Here is a 26,291-nt window from a genome sequence, read left to right as displayed (position 1 = left end):
ATTTTCTACAATCCATGTATTTCAACTCTTCAATACCTTAAACATCATGTAAAAATCATGAATCTTACCTTAGAAGTTGTAGGAACAAGCTTTGATTAATAATACTCCACTTTGAGCAAAACCCTAGTTTTTCTCCATTTGGATTTCTTGACCTAGATGATCTTTGATGATGTTCTTACTCTTGATTCACCTTGTTTTATGTTGTTGATCCTTAAATATCCTTGAAAACTTGTATAATAAATGTAGAGAGAGGTTTTAGAGAGAAGTGGTGTAATGTTATAATGAAATAAAATAAGTGTTGGTTCCTTTATTTAATGAATTGCAAAAATCTGTGCTGGGTGAACAGTGGTCGTCCATGGAGGTTTACGGTCCGTATTCCACTTTACAGACCGTCCCTCGTGGTCGTCTTTAACCATTTCCAGAACCAGAAACTTTGGCTGCATGCATCGTGATTTACGACCATGGTTTACGGGCCGTAAATCACTTTACGGTCCGTCCTCCTGGTCGTATTTTACCATTTCTCAACTGGGCAGAAAGTCGAAGTCTTGCATGGTAATTTACGACTGCCAGTTTACGGACCGTATACCAATTTACGGTCCATATTTTGCACTTTACGACCACTGGGCAGATTTCAAATCTGCAACTTTTCATATCTCTTGGACTTCTCATTTTAATTACCCACGTCCATGCACATGCATTGCTCACCTTATATCTCATCTTAACTTAGCCAACTTTCTCATCTCACATCGGATACCTTCGAAATCTCTCCTAAGGTCATCAAACGTCATTTCTTGCTCATGGACCTCATGCACTCATACTTATCACTAGTTCGTTCACTTACGTACCAATGGAAAAATTTTCCGAGGTGTAAACAATAACGCTGTAGAAAGGACGGGACAGGGCCCCGTCATACCCATATACATATACATCTCAAAAGAATGGAATACCAAAATAGATTGCAGCTCCGGATCAAATGGAGCACACTTACCACTACTGGATATAGAGGTCCTACTGAACTGGACCACCTGTCTGTCTACCTGAACCTGCGGGCATGAACGCAGCCCCCCGAGCAATAGGGGAGTCAGTACGGATAATATACTGAGTATGTAAGACATAAGAGTAACATAAGGATAAGCATAAGAATCATGAACGGAATCTGAAACTCAAAAGCCAAACTGACTGTGCATAGATTTGTATGAACAAGTATCTGTATAACTGACAATGCCTCTGTAGGCACATAATTTGCATGCTCTCAATGATAATCATGCTCATGTATATAAATATAGGTCATAGTGCTAAGGAACGTTCAGCCCGATCCATATATCATATCATAATAATGCCGAGGAACGTACGGCCCGATCCATATATCATCATCAAGGTGCACCAGCTGATCAGGTGGTAATGTGTATATAACGCCTATCCATTTCCCCATACCCCGTATACATATCATATACGCGTATATAACGCTTTCTGGTCATGGGTCAATATGCATATGTATATGAATGCAATGCATAACTGAAATGTATACATAGACTCTCGGAGTGACATGGGGTCGTATTACCTCCGCTAGACAACCTTTGAGATAACATCATCAACATAAATAATCTCAAGACCCATGAACAGAAGGAACAATCATACGGGGTATAGGAACATTAAAGACTGAAGTACTCCTAGTGCTTCTAAGAGTAGATTAATATGGAAGTTCGTTTAATCGCTTGTTAGCTCATAACATAGGATCATGCCAAAATGAAGAAGGAATAGCCTTAACGTCTCCTTAATCGCTTAACGTTCTCCTTCCAATTCGAAAAGTCTACATTCAAGAGGATCACACTGAGGTTAAGTCTTGGAAAACACTCTTAAGCTCAATCTATCATAATTAACGAGTTAACGAAATTTAGGCAGCACTTCCCGTATTTTATCAACTTCCACCATATGGAAAAACAACTCCCAAACAACAATAACAACATCCATAATATCCCAATCAAGAATTTATATTAAATTAAATCCCAAGTTGGGCCAAAATCCCTTTTTTAAGTTCACTCATAGTCATCTTCTTCATTACACCATCCATGGCTTCTCCACTTTTATTCTTTTCCTTTCTAAGGGGTACTAAACCTCTATATCAACTCAACCATAAGAATAATATGGGAAACATACTTTGTAATCAAAGAACTTCACTTCACTCAACTTCCTCCAAGCTCAAGTTCACCACCACTTTGAAGAAAACAAGAACAATCACCTTCCTTGGATCACCTTTGGGTTTTGATGTTGATTCTCTCCTTGGATGATATGGAAAGGTGGGGAGTGACTAGGAACCTTCAATAACCCTTATGAATACTCTATAAAGGTAGGGAAATAAGTGAGAGAAGGTGGAAATGAGTTTGGGGTCGTTTGGGTTTTAAAAAGGTGGCCAAATCACACCCCGACCAACTTTGCGAAGAGTATGCGGCTTAGCACACTTAGTGTGCGGCTGCACACTCCACCCGTGGCCTGGGAAGGGCTTTGGGAAGTAATTCCATCCATTTTGGCAAGTTGGCACGCAGTGTGCGGGTCATCACATTGAGTGTGTGACCGCACACTGCTCACTTTCTCCCGGTTTCGCGAAAATGCGATCTTTTCGATTCGTTTGATCTCCAATCCTTGTGGAACCTTCTTGGCACTTTTATAGAACTTCATTAAAAATCTAAGGGTCCTCATATATTTTCCTCAAGGTGATTCTAGGCAATGCATAGCTCAAACGATACGAAATCCCGAAACATGGCGCGACCTTAACTTTCTCCGATGAACTTACTTCTTTAGCCTCAAATGCCTTTGGAATCTTAATTAGAATCATCAAACATCCTTATTAACCTTAAAAGGACTTCATGTCCACTTTAGGTTTACATTGGCATGTCCATAATGCGAGCGACACGAAATTCCAAGGTGTAACAATAAGCCCGGGTTCTTTGTAGCTGGTTCTATAAGAGACTAGGTGTTGACTTCGCTCACAATGCCTCTCGTTGGAATTGTATCATTGATTGTGGTTAAGCTCTGAAGCTTGTTCGTGCTATGTATATATAGAAGTAGTTTCCGCCTTGTCTTGTTGAATCCAACCAAGTATTGGTTTCATAATTGTATTCCCAAACCATCTTTATTTGACATAGATCCTCATTCTTTCCTTGTATGTGTGTCTGCTTCCCTTTCCTACTTCAATACTAATTCCATGTTGATCAACATATGGTAATATTTTCATAATTTGAAATGCAACCTTTCATCGAATGTGGAATGAGCCCAATTTTTCAACAGTCTCCAGTGTTGCGTGATAAGGATCATTTCCATTGAGCAGTTCCCCTGATATTGTGACGGCTTCACTGAATCCTTTAGAGATTTGTTTCGACTTCTGGTTCTTCAATACCTTCCTTATGTCTCTCTTGATTGTCTTTGGATACACTGGTTGTCATATTATCAAAACATCATTTTAAGCTCAACATCTATTATTGAGTCACCAGCTACTCATTATTAGTTGTTGCAATAAATTCAAAAGCTTTTATGCAACATCTTTAGTAGTTATTACAACTACTGTAATTACTACTGAAGGTGTTGAAAAAACAACAACTTTACCCAGATGAACAATTGACACAAAACAACATTGTTCACTTACCAAATTATCAGAAATCACCTCTGAAGTAATGCTCAGTGCTACACGAACGAAATCCAATCCAGAAAATGCATAAATCGGGTGAATTCGTTTATTTGAATTCACCAATTTACTGAATGAAGAAGAAGTAAGGGAGAATGGAATGAAGCACAAGAGTTAGCAACAAAAGAAGAAGAATAGGAGTCAACTCAATGAAAAAGAAGGAGGAGCTGGGGTGATCGTTGGCTGAATGAAAATGGCGCATTTTTTCCTTCCTCTTTTCGGTAATTTAGGATTTGAGTTTAAGTTTTATGCACTGTTAGTGTATAATACTTATTATACTATTCAGATCATTTTACAGGTAATCACATTGACTTTTACCTTTTCTATATAGTTATTATTTAAGATACAAACAATTGAAGGCAAGTTAGAATCCTAGTTGTAGAGGTAACCAAAATTATTTTCTTTCCGAGTTTGTTACCTAAATTCTAGTTTTTCGTGATTTTGTCTCAACATCATCATCAAAATCACTCAATTGGAGTACTTCTTCGATGTCGTATTCTATAAAAATACTTTGCGTAGGGCACCTTTACTCATAGCAATTTTGCTAGGCATCAAATTTCCTTTCAAGTTGGATCTGTAAATTCATCGATCATAATTTTTCAATTTTTCACCAGTTATTGCACTACTGGAATTGGAAAACAAAAAGAATTTGGTATAGCCTGGATTTAGTGTATGAAAAGGTACAAATTTGATGAAATTAATTCAAGTAATTTAAGACTAAGAAATTTTATTTCTAACTACAAACATATAGATATACCCATCAATTAAGTTGTCACCGCCCTTGCTGCTTCAAACTAAAAAATTGACAATCCGGTGCACTAAGCTCCAGTTATGTGCGAGGTTCAGGGAAGGGCCGGACTGGACCATAAAGGCCTACTGTAACGAAATCCACTATACCTAGAGGCAAAAGACCATGACAACAATAGAACCCAAAAGATCGAAAAGGAGGGGTAGAGGTTTCGAAGGAGAAAGAGAGGCACACATGGTAGAAGAAAAGAGAAATTGAACGGACAAATCGAGAAAGAAGCGGGGTTTGAAGGATGAGCAAGAATATAAAAAAAACCCAATGTTAGATTAAATTGAAAAAGGATTAAGAAAAAGCTAGTGATCTTATTGTAAATTAATATATCTGACGGTGTAAATATGTGCAAAACTTAAACTCTTAGGGGTCGTTTGGTAATTGGACAAGAGACAAGTTATCCATGTATTAATTTCTTCATTAACTTATACCATGTTTGGTAGCTAGTAAAGATACACCTTATTCATGTATTAATTTCTGCATACTTATACCGCGTTTGGTAGCTAGTTAGGAAGTAAGTTATTCATTTATAAAATTAGTAAGACGTTTGGTTTACAATTTATATAGAAACCCGCATAACTAATACATGCATAAGTTATGGGGGAATCTATATATTATTTTATGCGGGGTAGAAGATGGAAGAACTAATACATGAATAAAAAGTTTAATTGTAAATAAACATTTTATTTTTAAGAAGTATACAATATTTATTAACTTTTAATATAACAAAGCAACATCCAAAGAAATAATTTATGCATAACTAAACCCTGCATAACTAATGCCTGCATAACACTAATACCTAAATTATTAATACCTGCATAACTAATAGCTACGTTACTAATACCTGCATAACAAATACCTGCATTACTAATATCTGCATAATCATAACCAGCTAGACAAGAGGCAAGTTATTAATATATTAATTTGTGTATTAACTTATACCACGTTTGATAGCTCGTAAAGAAATACCTTATTCATGTATTAATTTTTGCATACTTATATCGCATTTGGTAGCTAGTTAGGAAGTAATTTATTCATGTTTAAAATTAGTACGACGTCTGGTTTGCAATTTAGAAACTCACATACCTAATACATGTATAAGTTATGAGGTGATCTATGTATTATTTTATGCGGGATAGAAGATGAAATAACTAATACATGTATAAAATGTTGAAATGATAATATTACCCTTATCATTCCCCACTTAAATACTTTGTTTTTCTAAACAAATATTTTTAGAAAGTATATAATATTTATTAACTTTTAATATAAAAAACCAACATCCAAAGAAATAATTTATGCAAAGTTAAACTCTGCATAGCTAAAATCCTACATAACTAATACATGTATTACTAATACATACATTACTAATACCTTAATTACTAATACCTGCATAGTCCTAATTAGCTACCAAACGACCCCTTAGGATTTTATATAACTTGAATCAATCAAAGTGTTATAAGAAAAAAAAAAAAAACGTAGGCGCTTATCCCAAAAAATCACTAACCGACAAGTGAGGGATGACTCAGTGGTTAAGCACCTCCACCCACGACCGGTAGGTCCTGGGTTCGAGTCACACTGGAGGAGAAGTGTGAAAACACTATAAATCCTCCTAAAATGGGAGGGGAAAAAAAAAAAATTCACTAACCATAAAAAAGTGCCTTCTTTTTCCTTTTGTTTTTTTCCGTTCCTTTCAATTCCCATTTTGGCTTTGAGAGTTTTAACCGCCATCTTTTTGTTGGGGTTTATCCTTTGAGAGGTAATAGAGAAATGGCGATGGGTTTCCTTCAGTACTACGGCTGCTCAGTTCCCCTGGCTCGGGCTTTGCGCTCTCGCACTTTTACAAGCGCCTCTCTCACAGTACCCTTACCCTCACTCAAGAAGGCTTCTCAAATGGAGTCGCGCCTCCTCCTTGGTTTGTCTGAGGAACAACTTCAGCAACTTGCCCTCGACTTTGGTCAGGTTTGTTCAGTAAGAGCCCACCAATTTCTTACCATACACTTTAAAGTATTTATTCATTACTCTGCTTAATCTTCTTAGAAAAGTTTTAGAGGTAAACAACTCTATCATCTCCTCTACAAGAGAAAGCTCAAGGACATTCACGAATTTAGTCAGCGTGAGTTTTTCCTTTCTTTATATTTTACCTTAATGATTTTTATGTTTGCTCTACTAATTTGTTGCTGTTAAATTGGATAGTGCCGTTGGAATTCAGAAAGGATTTAGAGGAAGCAGGATGGAGGGTTGGGAGGTCTCCAATTCATAAAGCAGTTACTGCAGCTGATGGGACCATCAAGGTCCACATTCTTCCATCCTTATATTTTGGTTATGCTAGTCTACTGGTTTTGTCATCAATTTCATTTACAATTATGAGGCTATGGAGTGCTTCACTTTGGTTGATTGCTCAGTTTGGTGTAATTTTAATGAGTGTATAAAAATATGGCCACCTGAAGCTGATCTCTAGCTTGTCAATGTACCTATACAAGGCATTTTGTATATGTCTGGTGCCTCCATTATACCATGGAGTGCAGGCTTTTTGCAGTGTGAAAAGCCAAAAGCGCAAAAAAAGATGGAGCTCATAAGACTTTAAGTGAAAAGCGAGGCTGTTTCCGAAAGACCCTCGGCTCAAAAGAAAACAAGGGAAAAGAGTCAGATACAAACAAGCAAATCAAAGCAATGCGAAAATGAGAAATAACAAGAGCAAATAAGTCATGATAAAATAGCATGGAAAGACAAGACCCAACACATAAAAGCATGAATCAAAGGGCAATAAACAATAGAGCAAAACTACGCCTACTAGTGCGAAAGAATTGTGAGACTACCTACTAGCCTTCTATCCTAATCTGAGTCCTCTACAACCTCCTATCTAAGGTCATGTCCTCGGTAATCTGAAACTGCGCCATGTCTTGCCTAATCACCTCTCCTCAATATTTCTTTAGCCTTCCTCTACCTCTCCTAAAACCGTCCATAGCCAACCTCTCACACCTGCGCACTGGGGCATCTATGTCTCTTCTCTTCACATGCCCAAACCATCTCAGCCTCGCTTCCCGCATCTTGTCCTCCACCGATGCCACTAGTGTGCCCACACATCCATCGCAGCATTCTCATTTCCGCTACTTTCATCTTCTGCACGTGAGAGTTCTTGACTGGCCAACACTCTGCCCCGTACAACAGAGTCGGTCTAACCACCACTTTGTAGAACTTGCCCTTAAGTTTTGGTGGCACTTTCTTGTCACACAGCACTCCAGAAGCGAGACTCCATTTCAACCATCCTGCACCAATACGATGTGACATCATCGTCAATATCCCCATTTTCTTGTAAAATAGATTCAAGATACTTGAAACTTCCTTTCTTTAGGATGACCTGGGTACCAAGCTTCACTTCCATGTCAGCCTCCTGAGGTACGCCACTGAACCTGCACTCTAAGTACTCTGTCTTGGTCCTACTCAACTTGAATCCTTTAGACTCTAACGTCTGTCTACAATCCTCTAGCTTAGAGTTAACTCCGCTATGAGTCTCGTCAATCAAGACTATGTCATCTGCGAACAACATACACCATGGCACCTCACCTTGAATTTGTCGTGTCAATCCATCCATCACCAAGGCAAATAAAAATGGGCTAAGAGCTGATCCCTGATGCAAACCCATCAGAACTGGAAAGTGCTCCGAGTCTCCTCCTATAGTCCTTACTTTGGTCTTGGCTCCATCATACATGTCCTTGATCGCTCTAATATATGCCACAGGTACACCTTTAGCCTCCAAGCATCTCCACAGAACCTCTGTTGGCACTTTATCGTAAGCTTTCTCTAGGTCGATGAATACCATGTGCAAGTCCCTTTTCTGCTCCCTATACTGCTCCACCAATCTCCTAACAATATGAATGGCTTCAGTAGTAGAACGCCCCGACATGAATCCGAACTAGTTCTTAGAAATAGACACGCTTCTCCTCACCTTCATCTCTATCACCCTTTCCCACACTTTCATGGTGTGGCTTAGCAGCTTGATATCTCTATAGTTGTTGTAGCTTTGAATGTCACCCTTGTTCTTGTACAAAGGAATCATTGTACTCCACCTCCATTGTTCAGGCATCTTCGCCGTCTTGAAAATGACATTAAACAACCCAGTCAGCCACTCCAAGCCTGCCCTGCCTGCACTCTGCCAAAATTCCCCAGGAAAAGATAACTTTAATCACAAAATTAATTCTTATATTTGGCTAGCCAACTATTAGAAAAATTAAGTTGCAGTATTATAAAGTAATTGAACTAAGGGAGTAGAAGAAAGAAGCAATAGAGAACTCTGCCAGGAGAAGTAGCAAACCAAAGAAAGCAGAAGAAACAGTAGTAGAAGAAGAGGGGTTACAAAGAAGAAAAAAACGAGGGCAAAGAAACATTGGTGCTTATAGTTTTTCCTTTTTTTTTTTTTTTTTTTTTAAAATTCAAATTCTAGAACTGATCACTTTTTGCTTAAGTAGTCTACGCCGCATTTTTTGAAGCGTGCTGTTCCCATAAGGGAATAGTTTCACCCATGACAGCCCCTGCTTTGCGTTGCTGTGTCCCTTCAAGCGACAAAATGATCAACCTCCTTTTTGATCCTTCAACAGAATTCGAATTTCTTGTCAATGGATTCCATAATATTGTGAATCTGTCCTGCCATGTACCATCTAATGTTGAACTTGCTCTGCCCAAATACCCCATTAGCCCTAGAATAAATATACATATAAGTGGCTTAACCTCATTGTAGATGGATGAAGAAGTATCAACCAAGAACTACAGTTAGTGTCGAATAACTACTTGGATCAAGAGTAGCGTAGAAAGTGATTTTAGTAGAAGTAGAACTAATATGTCTGTGTGTGCTGGTGTTTTGAAGACAATTTCTATTATTGTGTAAAATTGATTTTGATTTTTGCTGATTAATTGAATGTGACATGGGGGCTTATGGTGTTTACAAACACCCATAGGACTTGCTTATTTTTGAATGACCAACAATTCTTGTTAGCACAAGGGTTGCCTTCTGGAAGAGACATCGTGAAGATTATTCTGGTGCTAAGGAGCTATTAGAACTGGAGTTAACCCAGGATACTAAGTTACGAACTAAACTTGTCTTTGCCAGAAGATGCAGAATTACATTGGCACCACTGAAACAAGATCCTTGCTGCCATCTCCATGACTGGTGCCAATATTTAGCTTGATGCCCTTTCCATGGCATACACTGCTTATGTGCTATATATTGCTTTCACACCTCATTATAACAACCCAAGCCCCAAAGTAAAATTAATCCTGATAAAGCAAAACTTTAGTCCTATCCTATGGAGTGAGCCAAGCATGTGGGAACAGTATCACTAAGGGAACATGAGGATGCCTGGTTTGACAGTTTGTTGCACAGCAGAGGTGTCTGTATGTGGGCCTTCTTCCAAACAATACCATGAACCTCCCTTGATTGATGCACATCACTTTGGCCTTCTAACTTGTGGGCTTCTGGCCCAGATCTGCTCCCTTGGTTTAAAGCTGTCTTCGGGTTACCCGTTTTGGTCAAGATGGGTCCAGCCAATTATATTACCAACACTGTTGAGTTGGTTTGTTTCTATCTAGGAAAATGGACATATTAATGCAAATGAGATCAGATGACCAGAGTATATATGTAATGTATGTTGGTGTTCTGAATTTTCAAAAGCTTCTTTCCCTTCCTTCATTTGAAGGAATGAAGATGTTAAAAACATCCAGCTAAATTTTTTATGGACGTTACTGGCAGGCCCTGGTTTTTTTCTTTTTGGGTGACATAACTCTGTTAACATGGAAGGATGTCATGTCCACATTTAGCTACAGGACGAGAGAAACTTGGACGAGTCAGATAATGGACTTCCAGCACATGCTATATACAAGTTGTGGTTTTGCCCTGAGACGGCTATCTATTTTGTTTGTCTTGATGTTTTTAGGTTAAGTCTTTCCTAATATTTTCAGTGCTAATTATTTTTTGGAAGGTTACTGTACATATCTCTTTCTTCTGCCCATCCTTCCCCTCTTTCACTAACTTAGAATTCCTGCAAATAAACTTCAGTTGTTAATTAAACTCAAGGACAACCGATTGGTCGAGACTGTTGGAATTCCAGTTAAAGACAAAGATGGTTCATTTCGTTTGACAGCATGTGTTTCATCTCAGGTAACTCATTGTGGTCATAGATTAAATATATGCTCTCAGCACTAACTACTGAAAACCTATGTGGTTTTTAATCATGTTTCTGCCACCATGGTCATTCATTTTTGTGCTAATCAGGTGGGCTGCCCGTTGCGCTGTTCGTTCTGTGCAACTGGCAAGGGAGGATTCTCAAGGAACCTTAAGAGCCATGAAATTGTTGAGCAGGTTTTCTTTGCATCTCTGTTATGCTCATATTTTTATCCCTAATATAGCTGCCTCTTCGTAATTTCTTTTCTGTGGGATTTTCAGTAGATTTCCTGTCCATCATTTTGCTCTATCGTGCAAGATAGAGGTGTAGATGGTCTGTTCACATACCATAGTTGCTAAAAGTGAAGCATCACTGTTAACTCTTTACCTTAATCAGTCATGATTCTGAACTCTTAACTTAATCTTAATCAGTCATGATTCTGAACTCTAACTTAATCTTAATCAGTCATGATTCTGAACTCTAACTTAATCACTGTCAAGAGGATTGTGTGGATAGGCATGTGTTGTTTTTTGTTTTGTGGTGGATGCCAAATTCAAGGGGACTATTTTTATTTGTAATTACCTGGTGCAGGTCTTGGCCATAGAAGACCTATTCAAGCAGAGAGTGACAAATGTTGTGTTTATGGGTATGGGTGAGCCAATGTTGAACATGAAAGAAGTCCTTGAAGCACATTGTTGCCTAAATAAGGTCTAGTAACATCCTTGCTATAAGTATTTTCTGTCCCTTTTAAGTATGTATTTTATATGTTTTTCTTGGGATAAAAGGCTCCATAAATTCTGCTGCCTTCATGGACAATGACAGATTTTTAGATTTAGTGGTGTGTTGATTGCTTAAACATGCATGTCATTGCATTACTGGTTTCTGTTTGAGTAGTTTTTGATCAATATTCACCTTAGAAAGAATAGGGGACTTGGTTCTTACTCCTTGTCAGAGAGTAAAAGTATCTCAAATATGCAAGTCATTTGAGAGATCTATTTGTTCTTGCTAGAGAAATGTTTCCCTTCAAATGTAAATCGAACTTGATGAAATAATATCAAGGCATAGGACAGCCGGTGCCAAGAGTGGGAGCAAGAATGGTGGGAGTGGAAACTACTGAATCTCATAGTCTTCCATATAATCGACCTTAAAGTTCTGTATGAAATCAGCATATCGTACATGTTATTTCATAGCTAAAATTTTTAAGAGGTGTGTGGTATGAAATTTGAATTATCTGTTTTCTTATAAGGATATTCTGATTGGGCAAAGGATGATTACGATTTCAACGGTGGGAGTTCCAAACACCATAAAGAAGCTTGCATCTTACAAACTTCAGTCTACACTGGCGCTCAGGTAGTAGTTTCTCCGTCTGCGTCATCAAACCCCCTTCCCAATAACACAAACAAAACACAGTATGTCCTTCGTTAATAGTGTAACTCACATATGCCCTGACCATTTAATAGTTGGTCCAAATATGTCTTCAATTTAGCTGGTACCCTGAATGATAAGGAATCGATTTGGGGGAAATACCAAATCAATCACAAAAACACGGAATTAAAGGATAACAAGAAATTGGGATGAGAATTGAAGAAAAGGGGATGAGAAATAGAGGATAAAAGCTAGACCCTAATGACAATGAATCTATGGACAAACCTAAATATGTGAAACCTAGACCCTTCCAATTGGATTCAATTAATAGAACCTAAGCTATCTGAAATCAAGGCAAGAGATATTCAAATGAAATTCACAAATGAACAACTCTTGATGAAATCAATGGAAATAAGGTTCAAAACCAACAATGGAATCCACCATTAACTATCCTAAATCCTAAAGGCTATTAAGCCAAACAAACTATCACTCATTTAGAGTATTCAATACATAATTCATCAAAATCTTCCTAATCAGATGAAAGACAAGCTATATATACAAGCTAAGTAAAGAAGACTGATAGGCAATTACAATGCTACCCTTAATGAAGTAAGGGCCTTGTTTGGCTAGTCTTCTTAGTGTAGTCTTCAACTCAAGGATTGACCTTCAATGGCCAAACACGTCCCTCCTTGCATAGATGGCCCTCTAATCAACCTTGCATGCATGGCCTTCTTGCAAGCATAACCCTCCTTGCGCAAAGTAGCCACTTGCACAAATAGCCCTTTGCGCAAATAGCCATCTTCCGGCCTTGAATCACCCAAGCTTGCAATTGTAGCCACTTTAAGAGGCAAGCCTTGGGCCTTGGACTCTTGGTCTCTTGACTTCTTCATCCATGCTATCTTCCATAGCTTGAAGGCCCTCCAATGACTCCCTTTAAGTGCTTCCATAGCTTCATTCTCCATGAACATGGCTTCTAAAGCTTGAAAGTCCTTGTCTCCGCTTCTAGCACAAGTTCTTGGATAAAATTGAGCACTTGAGCCATTCCGGATCGTATCATCCTCCCTTTCTTCAAAAGGATTCGTCCTCGAATTCGAACCTAGCAAAACCCAAGGGAAGACATACGAAAACATGGTCCTCAAAGCACGAGGGTTAGCATAAAAGACAATAATTTTTTTCTCATGCCAAGGATGTGCAAACTTGTGGTACAACCACGGGTCAATGATTACTACGAACAAAATCTCCACACATGAGGCATCAAAAAAGTTATTCCTCCAAATATCATGAAACAAGTATATGGTAGGGAAACCAATAGGTTCAAAATACAAAGCACGTAAGACTACATTGGTCCTAGCAAGCATGGAGAGCAAGTGATCCTTATTATTCAAACAAGAGTACTCACGTAAGTTTAAGACATCACCGGGGTCAAAATAGAAGAATTCCCACACATCCTGGTCAAGACAAGAACAATATACCCCAATAAGTCCCCTTTCAACATAAGATGGACCCCAAACACAATCATGAGCGTCATCATATGCAACTAGATAGTAAAGAAAGGTGTCACACAAAATAACTTCATCTATGGTCTCGTCAAATGTAGGCTCACTAGTAGGTTCAAGAACACAATCGTGCCTACTACTACTAACCTTTGAACACACAATGAAGAAGTAGCAATTTGTAAACAAGCATCACCTTCCATTTCGAAACATTTCTTCCCCACAAGTGGATTGTAATTCCAAAGGGAAGATCTCCATCATTGGGAAGAATATTATCATTCCTTAGTGGATTACCAAACATTTTTTAGCATTTAAAGGTGGCTACATGTTCACCACTACAATGCATCACCCTCACTAGTCATGTTATCATCAAATAAGACATTATCTTCAAAGAGGAAACAATCACTACATGATGAGGATTCAAAACAAGTGAATTTACTCTCATAAAGATAAACATCATTTTTCAAAGCACTTTCCATTTCATGACTATACATGACACACAACACTCATAACCTTGAGTCTCATCAAATGTTAATAAGGTAAGATCAGGGGACTCATCTTCATATGTATCAAATAAGGGTGGTGTGTTATATTCATAAACTTCCACATTATCAACTAGTTCAAGATCATCACTAATTTGAGGTTCATTAAGCACAACACAAAATTTCTCAAATAGTGGATTAACATTACAAGCAAGTTGATCAACACAAGTACCCATACTAGTTGAACTCAAATTGATCTTGCTATAAGAATCAATTCGGTCATCGCTAGGATCAACTAGTGTGTGAGCTATCATATCACATGACAATGTTCTAACATGCAAATCACAAGTGTCAACACTAGGTGGACTCAAATTGACCCCACAAAGAGAATCAATTCGGTCATCAAAAGGATCAACTAGTGTTGGAACACCAACATTAAAGACATTGTCAATATTCATTAAAGATTCATTAGACTCAACACATGGTAAAGGGCTATTAAGCTCACATAAGAATAAGCTATCACTCACACTTGAATCATCATGCTCATTCACAATATTTGGAGAGTTGAGTTTAGCTATTTTACCTTACACAAAGCATCTTCTTTACCTTGGTTTTCAACCTTAAAGCTCATTTGCTCATTTGGAAAGCCTTCAAGCCTTCAATTGCCTCATGTATTTTCGACACTGGAGGCGCTTCACTTGGCTTGCTCCCAAGAATATCTACAACATCATCAAGATAACTAGAGACAAAAGAAAAATTACATGAGTTAGAAAAAGGTCGTGATAACCCTTTCACATCACTCCTGACAATCTCACCTTTTTTCACTCTAGGGTTGTCACTTTTCTTTCCCTTAAATCCTCTCAATCTTTTCTCTCTTAATTTGTTCCCATCTAGACTCCAAACTTCCTATTCTCTTCTCCACTCCTCCTTAGCTCGTCCATGAGTTTATGGATGAGAGAAAGTGAATTCATGATAGCCTTCGGGTCCTTCCCTTCTTGGGAATATTTTCCAAAATTAGACATTAAACCTACAAAACTTAGCAAACAACGTTAGTAGTAAAACTCCTCACGTCACTCGTGTTTGCACTCAAGCCTTACCACTCAACCTAAAGCTTCTTCCAAAGGTGGTCACGAACCGCTTATCCCATCAATTTCACAAGGTTGCTAAGCTTTGTGGAAGAATAGATTCTTGTTTAGATGAAAGAAGGATGACTAAAAAACAAACGTACTTGAATCAAGAAATGGTCAACGAAGTTAAAAGAGAAAAGCTAGAAAGAAATTGGCACGAAATGAAATTGAGACGCAAGAACTAATTAGCAACTAATAAGATCGATTACTATTTGTTAAATAGTTGTAAGAATCGAAGAAAAGAAGTTAAGAAAGAATCAAACCGTTTTTGACACTTAGACAAATTTTTAGAACTTTTTAGGAACTCAGGCTTTTCTCATGCTTAGCGGAACGATCGCGCAATAATCACCCCTCTGAAGTTGTGCAACACGCCCCTTGCAAAAATCAGCAATTTTTCGAAATTTTTCCCACGCACGCGATTGGTCCGCGATGCATGGAGAAAGCGGACCGCTTTCCTTCCGCTTAGCGGACCCGATGCGAAGTTTTCTGTGACGATTTTCTCAAACTTTGGGCTTGATTTTCAGAATTTGGCTGATGTATTGGACCCACTCAATCTAGGATCTTTGCTTTTTGGGGTGGGAAAACAACTTTCCACAACTTGGGTGAAATTTTTTTGGATCAAACTTTCTTTTTGGTCATCTTCTTCCTTATGAAGATTTGAATATCTTCAAGAACATGAAGAACACCCAATTTTCAAATTGTAGATCTAGACTCCTAATGAGTAGGAGAACAAAGCCCAATAGTAAATAGACCCAATTAATCCCCCAATCAACAAACCCACTTTGAATTTTTCAAGCTTTGAAGGTCCTTCAATGGTGGAAACCTCAAATCTCTTCCAAACACCTTCAAATTTCGTTTCCAAGGGTTTTTCACACCAACAGACTCATATCTAACATCAAAATCAACAAACAACAATTTTTTTTTTTGTTCAACCAAGGATTGAAGAATCAATGGAATGATCCCTCTACCTTGCTCTGATACCAAATGATATGGATTCGATTTGGGGGAAATACCAAATCAATCACAAAAACGCGGAATTAAAGGAAAACAAGAAATTGGGATGAGAATTGAAGAAAAGGGGATAAGAAATAGAGCATAAAAGCCAGACCCTAATGATAATGAATCTATAGACAAACCTAAGTACATGAAACCTAGACCCTTCCAGTTGGATTCAATCAATAGAATCTAAGCTATCTGAAATCAAGGCAAGAGATATTCAAATGAAATCCATAAATGAACAACTCTTCATGAAATCAATGGAAATAAGGTTCAAAACCAACAATGGAATCCACCATTAACTATCCTAAATCCTAAAGGCTATTAATCCAAACAAACTACCACTCATTTAGAGTATTCAATACATAATTCATCAAAATCTTCCTAATCAAATGAAAGACAAGCTATATATACAAGCTAAGTAAAGAAGACTGATAGGCAATTACAATGCTATCCTTAATGAAGTAAGGGCCTTGTTTGGCTAGTCTTCTTAGTGTAGTCTTCAACTCAAGTATCGGCCTTCAATGGCCAAACACGTCCCTCCTTGCATAGATGACACTCTAATCAACCTTGCATACATGGCCTTCTTGCAAGCATAACCCTCCTTGCGCAAAGTAGCCACTTGCACAAATAGCCGTTTGCGCAAATAGCCATCTTCCGGCTTTGAATCACCCAAGCTTGCAATTGTAGCCACTTTAAGAGGCAAGCCCAAGCCTTGGACTTTTGGTCTCTTGACTTCTTCGTCCATGCTATCTTCCATAGCTTGAAGGCCCTCCAATGACTCCTTTTAAGTGCTTCCATAGCTTCATTCTCCATGAACATGGCTTCTTAAGCTTGAAAGTCCTTGTCTCCGCTTCTAGCACAAGTTTTTGGATAAAATTGAGCATTTGAGCCATTCCGGATCGTATCACTGAATTAACCTACTTAGTTGATTAATAAGAGAAAAATGGCCAAATATGCCCTTAAGGGATGCAAAATTGAGCAGATATGCCCTTTGTTAATAGTTTACCATTTCTTTAGCATGTACAAATTTAACATTTCTTTTCTACTAGTGTTTATATAACAGCAAAGCAAAGCACCAATTTAAATAGGTTAGCTTAAGTTAATATTGTTACCTTTTTTTAATACCGGCGATGTAAGCAATATATCGATGTAACAGATGTTCATATCTTCGGTGATGAAAATTGTAATTTATAAATATCCTTTCGTTCTTCAGTTTCCTGAGTTTTCTTTACAATCGTTTCACGTATTTTCTACGCTAATTAAAGACGGGATAATTTCCATCATTTTATTCTAAAAATAAATAGTAACAGAGCTTGCGTTAAAAGCTCAATAACAATAATCCTCAAGAGTCCATTTTCTCAGCAGTGTCTCACTGTTATAGAAAATCAGTGGGGTTGTCAGGCAAATGTTTTTGAACTTGGTTAAATCTGATAAAATCTGATCTGATTATCAACCATGAGTATTATTAATGAAAGGCATATCTACTCAATTTTGCATACTTTAAAGGCATATTTGGCCTGTTTTCGCGTATTAATCAAGTAACTGGGCTGATTGAGGGCTCCTGTTAAATTAAGGGCTTATTTGGACCAACTATTAAATGGTAAGGGCGTATGTGAGCTAAACTATTAACAAAGGACATAGCAGCTTAATGTCAAACACTTTAAGGCACATTTGGAACTTTTCTGTCAAAAGAAGAAAAAGAATAAGTACAGAAAGGTACATAAAGATATCCATTTTTCAATTGGGTTTGGCAATACTTACTTGCATATGATAGCTGAAAAAAGCATGTTTGTGGCAGATACTTCTGGATTGTCCAATATTAACTTCTAGACTAGATGCAGGGGCGGACCTATGCCCAATGTAATAGTGCTCCAGCACCCGTTAAATTCGACGCAGTCTAGATATAGTTATATAAAAAATATATGAAAATTGGGTAGAAAAACTCGAAAAGCACCCTAGAAATAAAAAACATAGCTGGGTGCTTTGCTTTCCAAGTGGAACTTTAAAGATTTGGGTGACCAGGGAACTTGGGTTCGAATCTTTGCTCAGGATTTTATTTTATTAAATTTAATGAGGCACCCACGACTCTTAAATCCTAGGTCCACCACTGACTAGATGTGTCCACGAGATTCAAAACATTTTGCACTGCTATAATAGCGGTGTGGGTGCTTATGTCCTTGAAATGTTCTCTATGTTGCAAGGAATATTCTGAGTTCTCTTTCTGTATATCTATATAAAAAAGGCATTACAGTGTGCCCTTTTTACAGCATAGATATTTTTGTGTGCCTCTTCTCATAATGTCCTCCTATCCTCCCGATGTATGCCTTTTTACGTTATTTTGGGAATTTTTCTAGTCCATATGTGGAATAAACTTGAACCTTCAAAGCAAGTAGCGGAATATGGTGTGCTACTGAATCTCTAGTGACGACGTTAGATTAAGAACCATGATGCGAACACATTTCAGTATCAAGACTGTTGATAACCCACTTAATTTCAGAGAAGTCTGGCCAATAGAACCTGACAAAATGTAACAAAACAAAGTATACTGAGATTGTGTCCTAAATCTTGTTTTCTTACAACTCAATAGGAACACCGGATTTGGAAAAGTGAAAGAGTGATTGTGACTCAAAGGTTTAGGCAAGGAATTTAAAAGGGACATTTCAGATATTGGTGGAACTTGATGTCTCATGATGTGATTAGTTTTCATCTTTTCACTGGGACTTTATACCTTTTCTTTTCGGGAACACCAAGTTATCTCAAGATGCTGCATATTAACCCATACATTCTTTAGTTCCCTGCTAATTTATCCCTAGCTAGCTAGAATTTCTGATCTCTACTTTGTTTCACTGTTGTATATCAGCTTACATGCTCCAAATCAGAATCTTCGGGAAAAGATTGTACCAAGTGCAAAGTCCTACCCTTTGAATGCAATCATGAAGGATTGCAGGGACTACTTCCTGGAAACTAGAAGAAGGGTTTCCTTTGAATATACACTTCTAGGTGTTCAGTGAATTCTTCTCTTTTCCTTTGTGTTAGACTGTCTCTCCCAGTTCCTTTGCTCCGGAATACATGTGCCAAGGATGTGACTGTTCAATTTTTGCTTTTTGGCAGCCGGAGTGAACGATTCGGTCGAGCATGCAATTGAACTGGCAGAATTGCTTCATGAATGGGGTCGTGGTCATCATGTTAACTTAATACCATTCAATCCAATAGATGGTTCGGAGTATAAGCGTCCATCCAGGAAATCTGTATGCTTCATCTAATCTCTTCACTGGCTAATCCTTTGCTGATGGGTTTCCTCATTTATCTTCCTAAACACTCCATCTAAGTTTATCTTTCATTGATGTATTCACTTCTGAATTTTTGTGGCGCAGGTTCTTGCATTTGCCTCTGCTCTTGAATCTCGTAAAGTAACTGCTAGTACACGTCAAACAAGGGGACTTGATGCAAGTGCTGCTTGTGGACAGTTGAGAAATGAGTTTCAGAAGAGTCCTTTGCTTACTGAAAGTATAAATCAGGAATCTCATTCTGAAGTTAGCACTTGCATCTTGATATCGTAAAAGTTCTCCAAGCCTTGCTGAAAATACTCCACTTGTGTGCTTAACCGTGTAAAGCAGCGCTTGACAGCTTCTTAAGAACAGGTCTTGTTTGGTAAAAGCTGCTTTAAGATGAAACAGTCCCAAGAGTGGTTACATGAAGGTGGTCTCGTGTGCAGGGCTTGCAATCTTGGTGAAATTATCGGACTTGTTTTTGTAGGAGGATGATTGATGTCCTCACTTAAGTCCTTGAATTCGTCTTTTATCCAAGCATGCTCAACATAGATTCTTTTATAGCAAATGCCCTACTAAAACATACTCCCTCTATTTCAATTTATGTGAACTTATTTCTTTTTTAATCCGTGTCAAAATGAATGACCTCTTTTCTAATTTGGAAACAAATTCACTTTATGAAATGATTTACAGCCACACAAATATTCAAGATTTATTTTGAACCACAAGTTTGAAAAGTCTTCACTCTTTCTTAAATGTCGCGTCCAGTCAAATGGGTTCACATAAATTGAAACGGAGGGAGTACTATCTATATCGTTCACAATCTGAAAAGTCTATGGTTCAGTGGTTTTCCGTCTTACTCTACTACCTATGTCTACTGAATTCTCTATCACCACATGGTGCAAGGCTAGTGGATTCAGGGAGCTTGTTCAGTCAGAGCAGATCATAGCTCACTTACCATGAAGCTTTTTTATGGCGTTTATTTTCAGAAAGTGTTGAAAGAACTTTTTGAAGAATTTCTACATGGTGCAAGGGTAGTGAACTTTTTGCATTGTGTCAAAAAATAAAATTGTTTTCTTTTTAATAAAAAAAATATTCTTCTTACCTTTTTTTTTTTTTTAAGAAAACGCCACATCCCTAAACGCCACTGGACGAAGCTCTATACAGCATGTTTGTTGCTAATTCAACGCATCGTGGCGAAAGGATGGATGAAATCTTTGATTTGAGAGGCAATAATTATCAGGGGAAGATGAGTTGGTGAGTTAACGTTGCTGTATGACAATGGGCATGCAAAAATGAGTTCATTTACACCTTTTCACTCCTATTGTATTGGCCAAATACATAAATGACTCCTAAATTTGTCAAGAAAATTAACTTGGACATTTTATTTGAGCGTATAGCTTATTAGAGAACTGATATAGTTGAAGATGAACGGAATAAATACTCCACTAATTATAACTTCAAAAACCAGCCGCATGATGATTAAACGCGCTGACATGATAAAACTTCTTTTTTTTTTTTTGCCCGGATTGCCCTACATTTGGGGTGGTATTTAATCTTCGGAAAAGGCTTAAATATGCCATCGAATTATCGGAAATGACTCATTTATGCCACTAATCAATAGTTTGACTCATTTTTGCCATCGAACTATCGGAAATGGTTCATTTATGTCACTCATCAATAGTTTGGTTCATTTATGCCGTCCCCTGTTACCAAAATGACTCATTCATGCCATTTTTCATTAACGCTGGTTTTATAATACCAGATATGACACGTGGCCTCTAATTAGAGGTCTACGTCGTTTAGTTAAATCAGTCCAATTTTAAATCTCAAATTAATAAAAAATCCGATCCATACACCCTACCCACCCACAACCATAATCTATTTGGAGGTCACGTGTCATATCTGGTATTGTAAAATTGACATTAATGAAAAATGGCATGGATGAGTCATTTTGGTAACGGGCGATGACAAAAATGAGCCAAACTATTGATGAGTGGCATAAATGAGTCATTTCCGACAGTTCAATGGCATAAATGAGCCTAACTATTGACGAGTGGCATAAATGAGCCATTTCCGATAGTTCGATGACATATTTGAGCCTTTTCCGTTTAATCTTTGCTCTTCGTTTAATACCCCAAGGTTGTGGGTTCAAACTCCAGCTCAGTAAAAAAATAAAAAATAAAAATTGCAAGACAGAATTTGCTCGTGCAAATTCTGCCTTGAAGGCCCAAATTCTATCTTACAGCGAAATTTTGCCTGAAGGGCAAAAGTTAAAGACCACCATTTCGAGGGCTAAAAATTAAAGACCACCCCTAGCGAAGGACAATCCTGCAAATTGCTCATAAAACATCAAACAAAGACAAAAATGTTGCTGGCTATTTTATTTTTACTTTTTTTTTTTGGGAGCAAATACCATTAGGCAAATTGCATATGGTTAGTTATCATATATAAAAAATAGAAAAAAGAGTCTTATAAGGCTAAATAAAACAAAAACAACAAGAACAAATATAAAAGTACCGGATCCATTGCCAAGAAAATCTAATCAACTAGTGTTGTATGTCTTTGAAGTAGATTAATGATTGTGTCTATATATTAGCACCTCCAAGTTCTCATCAGTTACCTGTTATATATTGTTAAGTATAATTTAGTAATAATACTAATAGAAAAAGGGAAAAGTAGGAACTAATCCTAAGCACGTATTGTTTTCTAGAGGTTGTGTCCCTTCCTTCCTAACTAACTCTCACTAACCTCTAAATTAACCGTGGGCTTTATTCTTGTATAAGCCTCATCTATTAAAGAGAGATACAACAACAACATTGTTATACCCCATATTTTTATACGTTGGATTATTCGTAAGCTAATCAACATAAGTTTAAGGACGAGATTATTTTTGGGATATGAGACAAGGGCTTTCAATCCCCGATTTTTAATAAGTGCACGATTGCTTGTAAAATTCAATTGGTGTAGAAATATTAGTGGAGATTAGAGATTAATTAACCATGATTAGATTATTAAGTGGGGATTAGTAATTAATTAGGATTAATTAAGCCTAAGTAGTGCTAAATGGACCCCACTATAGCATGGCCAAATCTGATTGGTCCATGCCATAGTGGGACACTTGTCCACTTCATAGGCAGCCTATATAAACCAATTTGATGACTAATTCATCAACTAAACTTCATTCCATCTTCACCAAAGTTGAGATAAGAGAGAGAAGCTTTCAAGCTAGAGAGAGAGAGCCACGACCATGGCTATGGCAGCCACCCCTTTAGCTCACGGCCAGCTTCTCTCCCCCCCCCCCCCCCCCTCTACATGATTAATTGGTGATTTACAATCCAATTGGAGGAAAAAGGATAGAGATTATAACAGCCATGGCAACTCACGACCATGGCTGTTCTTGAGGGAGTTCACATTCTTGATAATAAGAGCTTTGTTTCTTAGGTAAGATTTAATTCTCTTTTACATGTTTTAGAAATGATTTGGTCCTTGTGTGAATTGGTGGATGTGGAATTGAATGCAAGAATTGTGTATGTTGATGTTGAAACTTTGTTTGGGCCGTTTATGGGGCTGTTTTAATCTAATGATGATGAGTTAATTTTAATTAGTATTGTTGTTATGTTGTCATGGATTAAATGATGAGAGTAAAGGAATTTGATGGTTAAAGTTGAAGTATATTTTAGTGGGATGTTTTAAGAACTTGTTGTAATTAGAGGCTGTTTTGGGTGTGTTGTTGTTGTTCTTGTTGAATTGGAGGATTAAGTGTGGTTAAGATTATGCATTGTGTTGTTGTAATCGTTGGGCTGTTATAAGATCGTTTCGATGAAGTGTTAGGGCTATAGATTATTAAGAATAACTTGAATATGTCGTAGTCGTTATGTTGACGATTATCGAATGTTGGAATGGTGTGGGCTGTATGGAATGTCCTTGGGTCTAGTTGTAACTAGTTCTTGATGTGGTAACTTAGATGTGCCTTGGTTGATGCTAAGTTGGTTGTTGTATAGTTGGCTTAAATATGAGGAAATTGAGCGATATAGGGGAAGTGCTGCCCAATCGCCTAGAAATAAGCTACTAACGTTGAAGTACGTTTTATGCCTTTCCATAGCTTAACCATAGTCTTAACCTCTTAATATAGGTTGAGACACTTCGGGCAGCATATACGTATTGTATTGCGGATAAACGCTAAAGGTATGTAATGCTAACCCTTCCTTTTTTTGGCATGATCTTTATAAAACAAATAGACGACGTATATGTGACTTCAAAAAGCTCCTATTCTTAGAGACACTAGGATGGCTAATGTACTTGATTCCCAGAACTTATTTTGTTATGTCTTGATACGTGTCTATGATTCCAGAAGTTCTATTTTGATATAATCCATGGTGACATTCGAAGGATACTTGATATGACTATTGTCTTGATTACCATGATGGTTCATTTTGATTATTCTGTTGAGTCCCAGATATGAATTAGTTCGCATGTGGTTGCTCACGACTCTGCTCGTGCATGCCCCAATATGTCTTTCACCGAGTCCCGGGCTGGGATACGTTCTCGTGCACAGTTTCACTGCATTGTTCACCGAGACCCTCACTAGAGGGCCGAAATACGGTATATATATATGATATGATGATGTGATTATGGCGCCAAGGATGGTATATGATGACTTTATTCACCGAGTCCCATAATGGGCCGAATATGATATATGATATTGATATGCATGATTTACATTTCATAAGGCAAGTGTATTGGTATTATGATTGTCATACTTGTCTCCTGTAATCTCTATTTCAGTCATGATACTTTTTATTGTATTCATGCTTTATATACTCAGTACATATCTCGTACTGAACCCCTTTCTTCGGGGGGCTGCGTTTCATGCCCGCAGGTACATATACTCGATTTGGTGATCCTCCAACCTAGGACTCGTACTCAGCTGTCTTGGAGAGCTCCATTGTTCCGGAGCCTAGACATTTGGTACAGATCCTTTGATGTATATATATGTTTATCCAGGGGTACGGCGGGGCCCTGTCCCGTCATATTTCACTGTTGATACTCTTAGAGGTCTGTAGACATATGTGTGGGTTGTGTATAAGTTTTGTTCAGCCGTGTCTATGTGATTTGCTATGGATATGTTCGTATGTAGTGGTAGCCTTGTCGGCTTGCGTATTATATTGATATGTAGTGGCAGCCTTGTCGGCTTGCGTATTATATTGATATGTAGTGGAAGCCTTGTCGGCTTGCCTATTATATTGATATGTAGTGGAAGCCTTGTCGGCTTGCCTATTATATTGATATGTAGTGGCAGCCTTGTCGGCTTTCGTATTATATTGACAATAGTGGCAGCCTTGTCGGCTTGCGTACCATATTATGTTTTGGTTAGCTGTGACTCCTTAGGAGACAAGTTTATGATATGTGACGTTATGAGTCTTTAATTGCTTGCATTAGTTCCATACAGTTCTTATTTTCGGTCTGTCTATATCTAACAGGTACGTATACGAGTGTCCAGCTCGGGCACTAGTCATGGCCCACAGGGTTGGGTCGCGACAAAAGTTGTATCAGAGCAGTTCATCCTCGGAGTGTCTACTGACCGTGTCTAGTAGAGTCTTGTTTATCGGTGTGTTGTGCACCACATCTATAAACAGGAAGCTACAGGACTGTCACACCCTAATCTTGATAGGGCATGACGGGCACCCGACTCTCATCAGAGTCGAGCGAACCCTTAAACATTCGATCTATCCAAACCTGTCATTTTAAAAACTTTTAAAAACATGAAACTTTTTCACATAGAGATCATTATCTTTATAATGATTATGAAAACTTTCAACCAATTAGGTACTTTAAGCCAATTGAAATCGTGTAACATACATACTCTTTTAATATCTACAAATGATTCGCACTTCTCGACGCCCTATCCACAGGACACTATCTGCAAAGTCTCTAACATATACAAAATACCATGACATAAGTACTTTGACCCGGCAACACTCCGAACTGAGATGGAGCTCGCCAATCCAGCTGGTAGCATGGGAACATCCTATAGCCGATGTCTTCCACTCATCTGTATACACCTGCGTGGCATGAAACGCAGCCCCCAAAGAAAGGGGGTCAGTACGGAATATGTACTGAATATGTAAGGTATTACTGAATCATAAACAAGGAAAGGCGTAACAGTAAACCAGTTTAAAAGCAACCCGGGAGTAACCTAGAACAACATTTTAATCCGTGCCATGTAGTACCTTGCACAAATTCTAGCATACACAATGTGAATATAGTATCACAATAGTTCCTTCGGACAGCCGCTTCCGACCTAGTAACAATGATGGCCCCTTCGGGCATGCCGCATCCGGCATAATAATATTGATGGCCCCTTCGGGCATGCTGCTTCCGGCGTAATAATATTGATGTTGGCCCCTTCGGGCATGCCTCTTCCGGCATAATAATAATGTTGGCCCCTTCGAGCATGCCGCTTCCGGCATAATAATAATGTTGGCCCCTTCGGGCATGCCGCTTCCGGCATAATAATAATGTTGGCCCCTTCGGGCATGCCGCTTCAGGCATAATAATAATGTTGGCCCCTTTGGGCATGCCGCTTCCGGTATAATAACAATGATGGCGTCAACACAACTTAATCCACAAATATCAATACAAAGAAATAATGCTATGGAGTATAAACATAAATCGTAAATGAAACGAAATAGTAAAATCTCGCACCCCTTTAGGAGTGGTTTTGAAAATTAACTTTATGTTTCCTTTAGTACAAAACTAATTTTCTCGAAACCATTAGTAAACCATAAACACGTTTCAAGTCAATCCGAGTTAGTATAAGAAAGTTATGGACATTATTCATTATAGAAACCTCCATGAACGTTTCCAAAACAATCCAAGTTAGCACATGAAAGTTAGGAACGTTATTCATTATAGAA

The 26,291-nt window shown here is 38.0% G+C and overlaps 1 protein-coding gene across 1 annotated transcript; it reads left to right on the top strand.

Annotated features, from left to right (window-relative positions):
- Window positions 1-6,159: 6,159 nt before the first annotated feature.
- LOC132606149 (uncharacterized) lies at window positions 6,160-19,997 on the top strand. The gene is made up of 10 exons (XM_060319516.1): window positions 6,160-6,440; window positions 6,519-6,594; window positions 6,675-6,772; window positions 10,531-10,632; window positions 10,747-10,833; window positions 11,228-11,344; window positions 11,883-11,986; window positions 18,963-19,102; window positions 19,214-19,350; window positions 19,477-19,997. The coding sequence occupies exons 1-10, from the start codon at window positions 6,249-6,251 to the stop codon at window positions 19,660-19,662; spliced, it is 1,239 nt and encodes a 412-aa protein (XP_060175499.1). The 5' UTR covers window positions 6,160-6,248; the 3' UTR covers window positions 19,663-19,997.
- Window positions 19,998-26,291: the final 6,294 nt, after the last annotated feature.

This window comes from Lycium barbarum, chromosome 8 (assembly GCF_019175385.1).
Source record: "Lycium barbarum isolate Lr01 chromosome 8, ASM1917538v2, whole genome shotgun sequence".
Lineage (NCBI taxonomy): Eukaryota > Viridiplantae > Streptophyta > Magnoliopsida > Solanales > Solanaceae > Lycium > Lycium barbarum.
The sequence above is the reverse complement of the archived record's forward strand: the minus strand, read 5'-3'. Positions and strand labels throughout refer to the sequence as shown.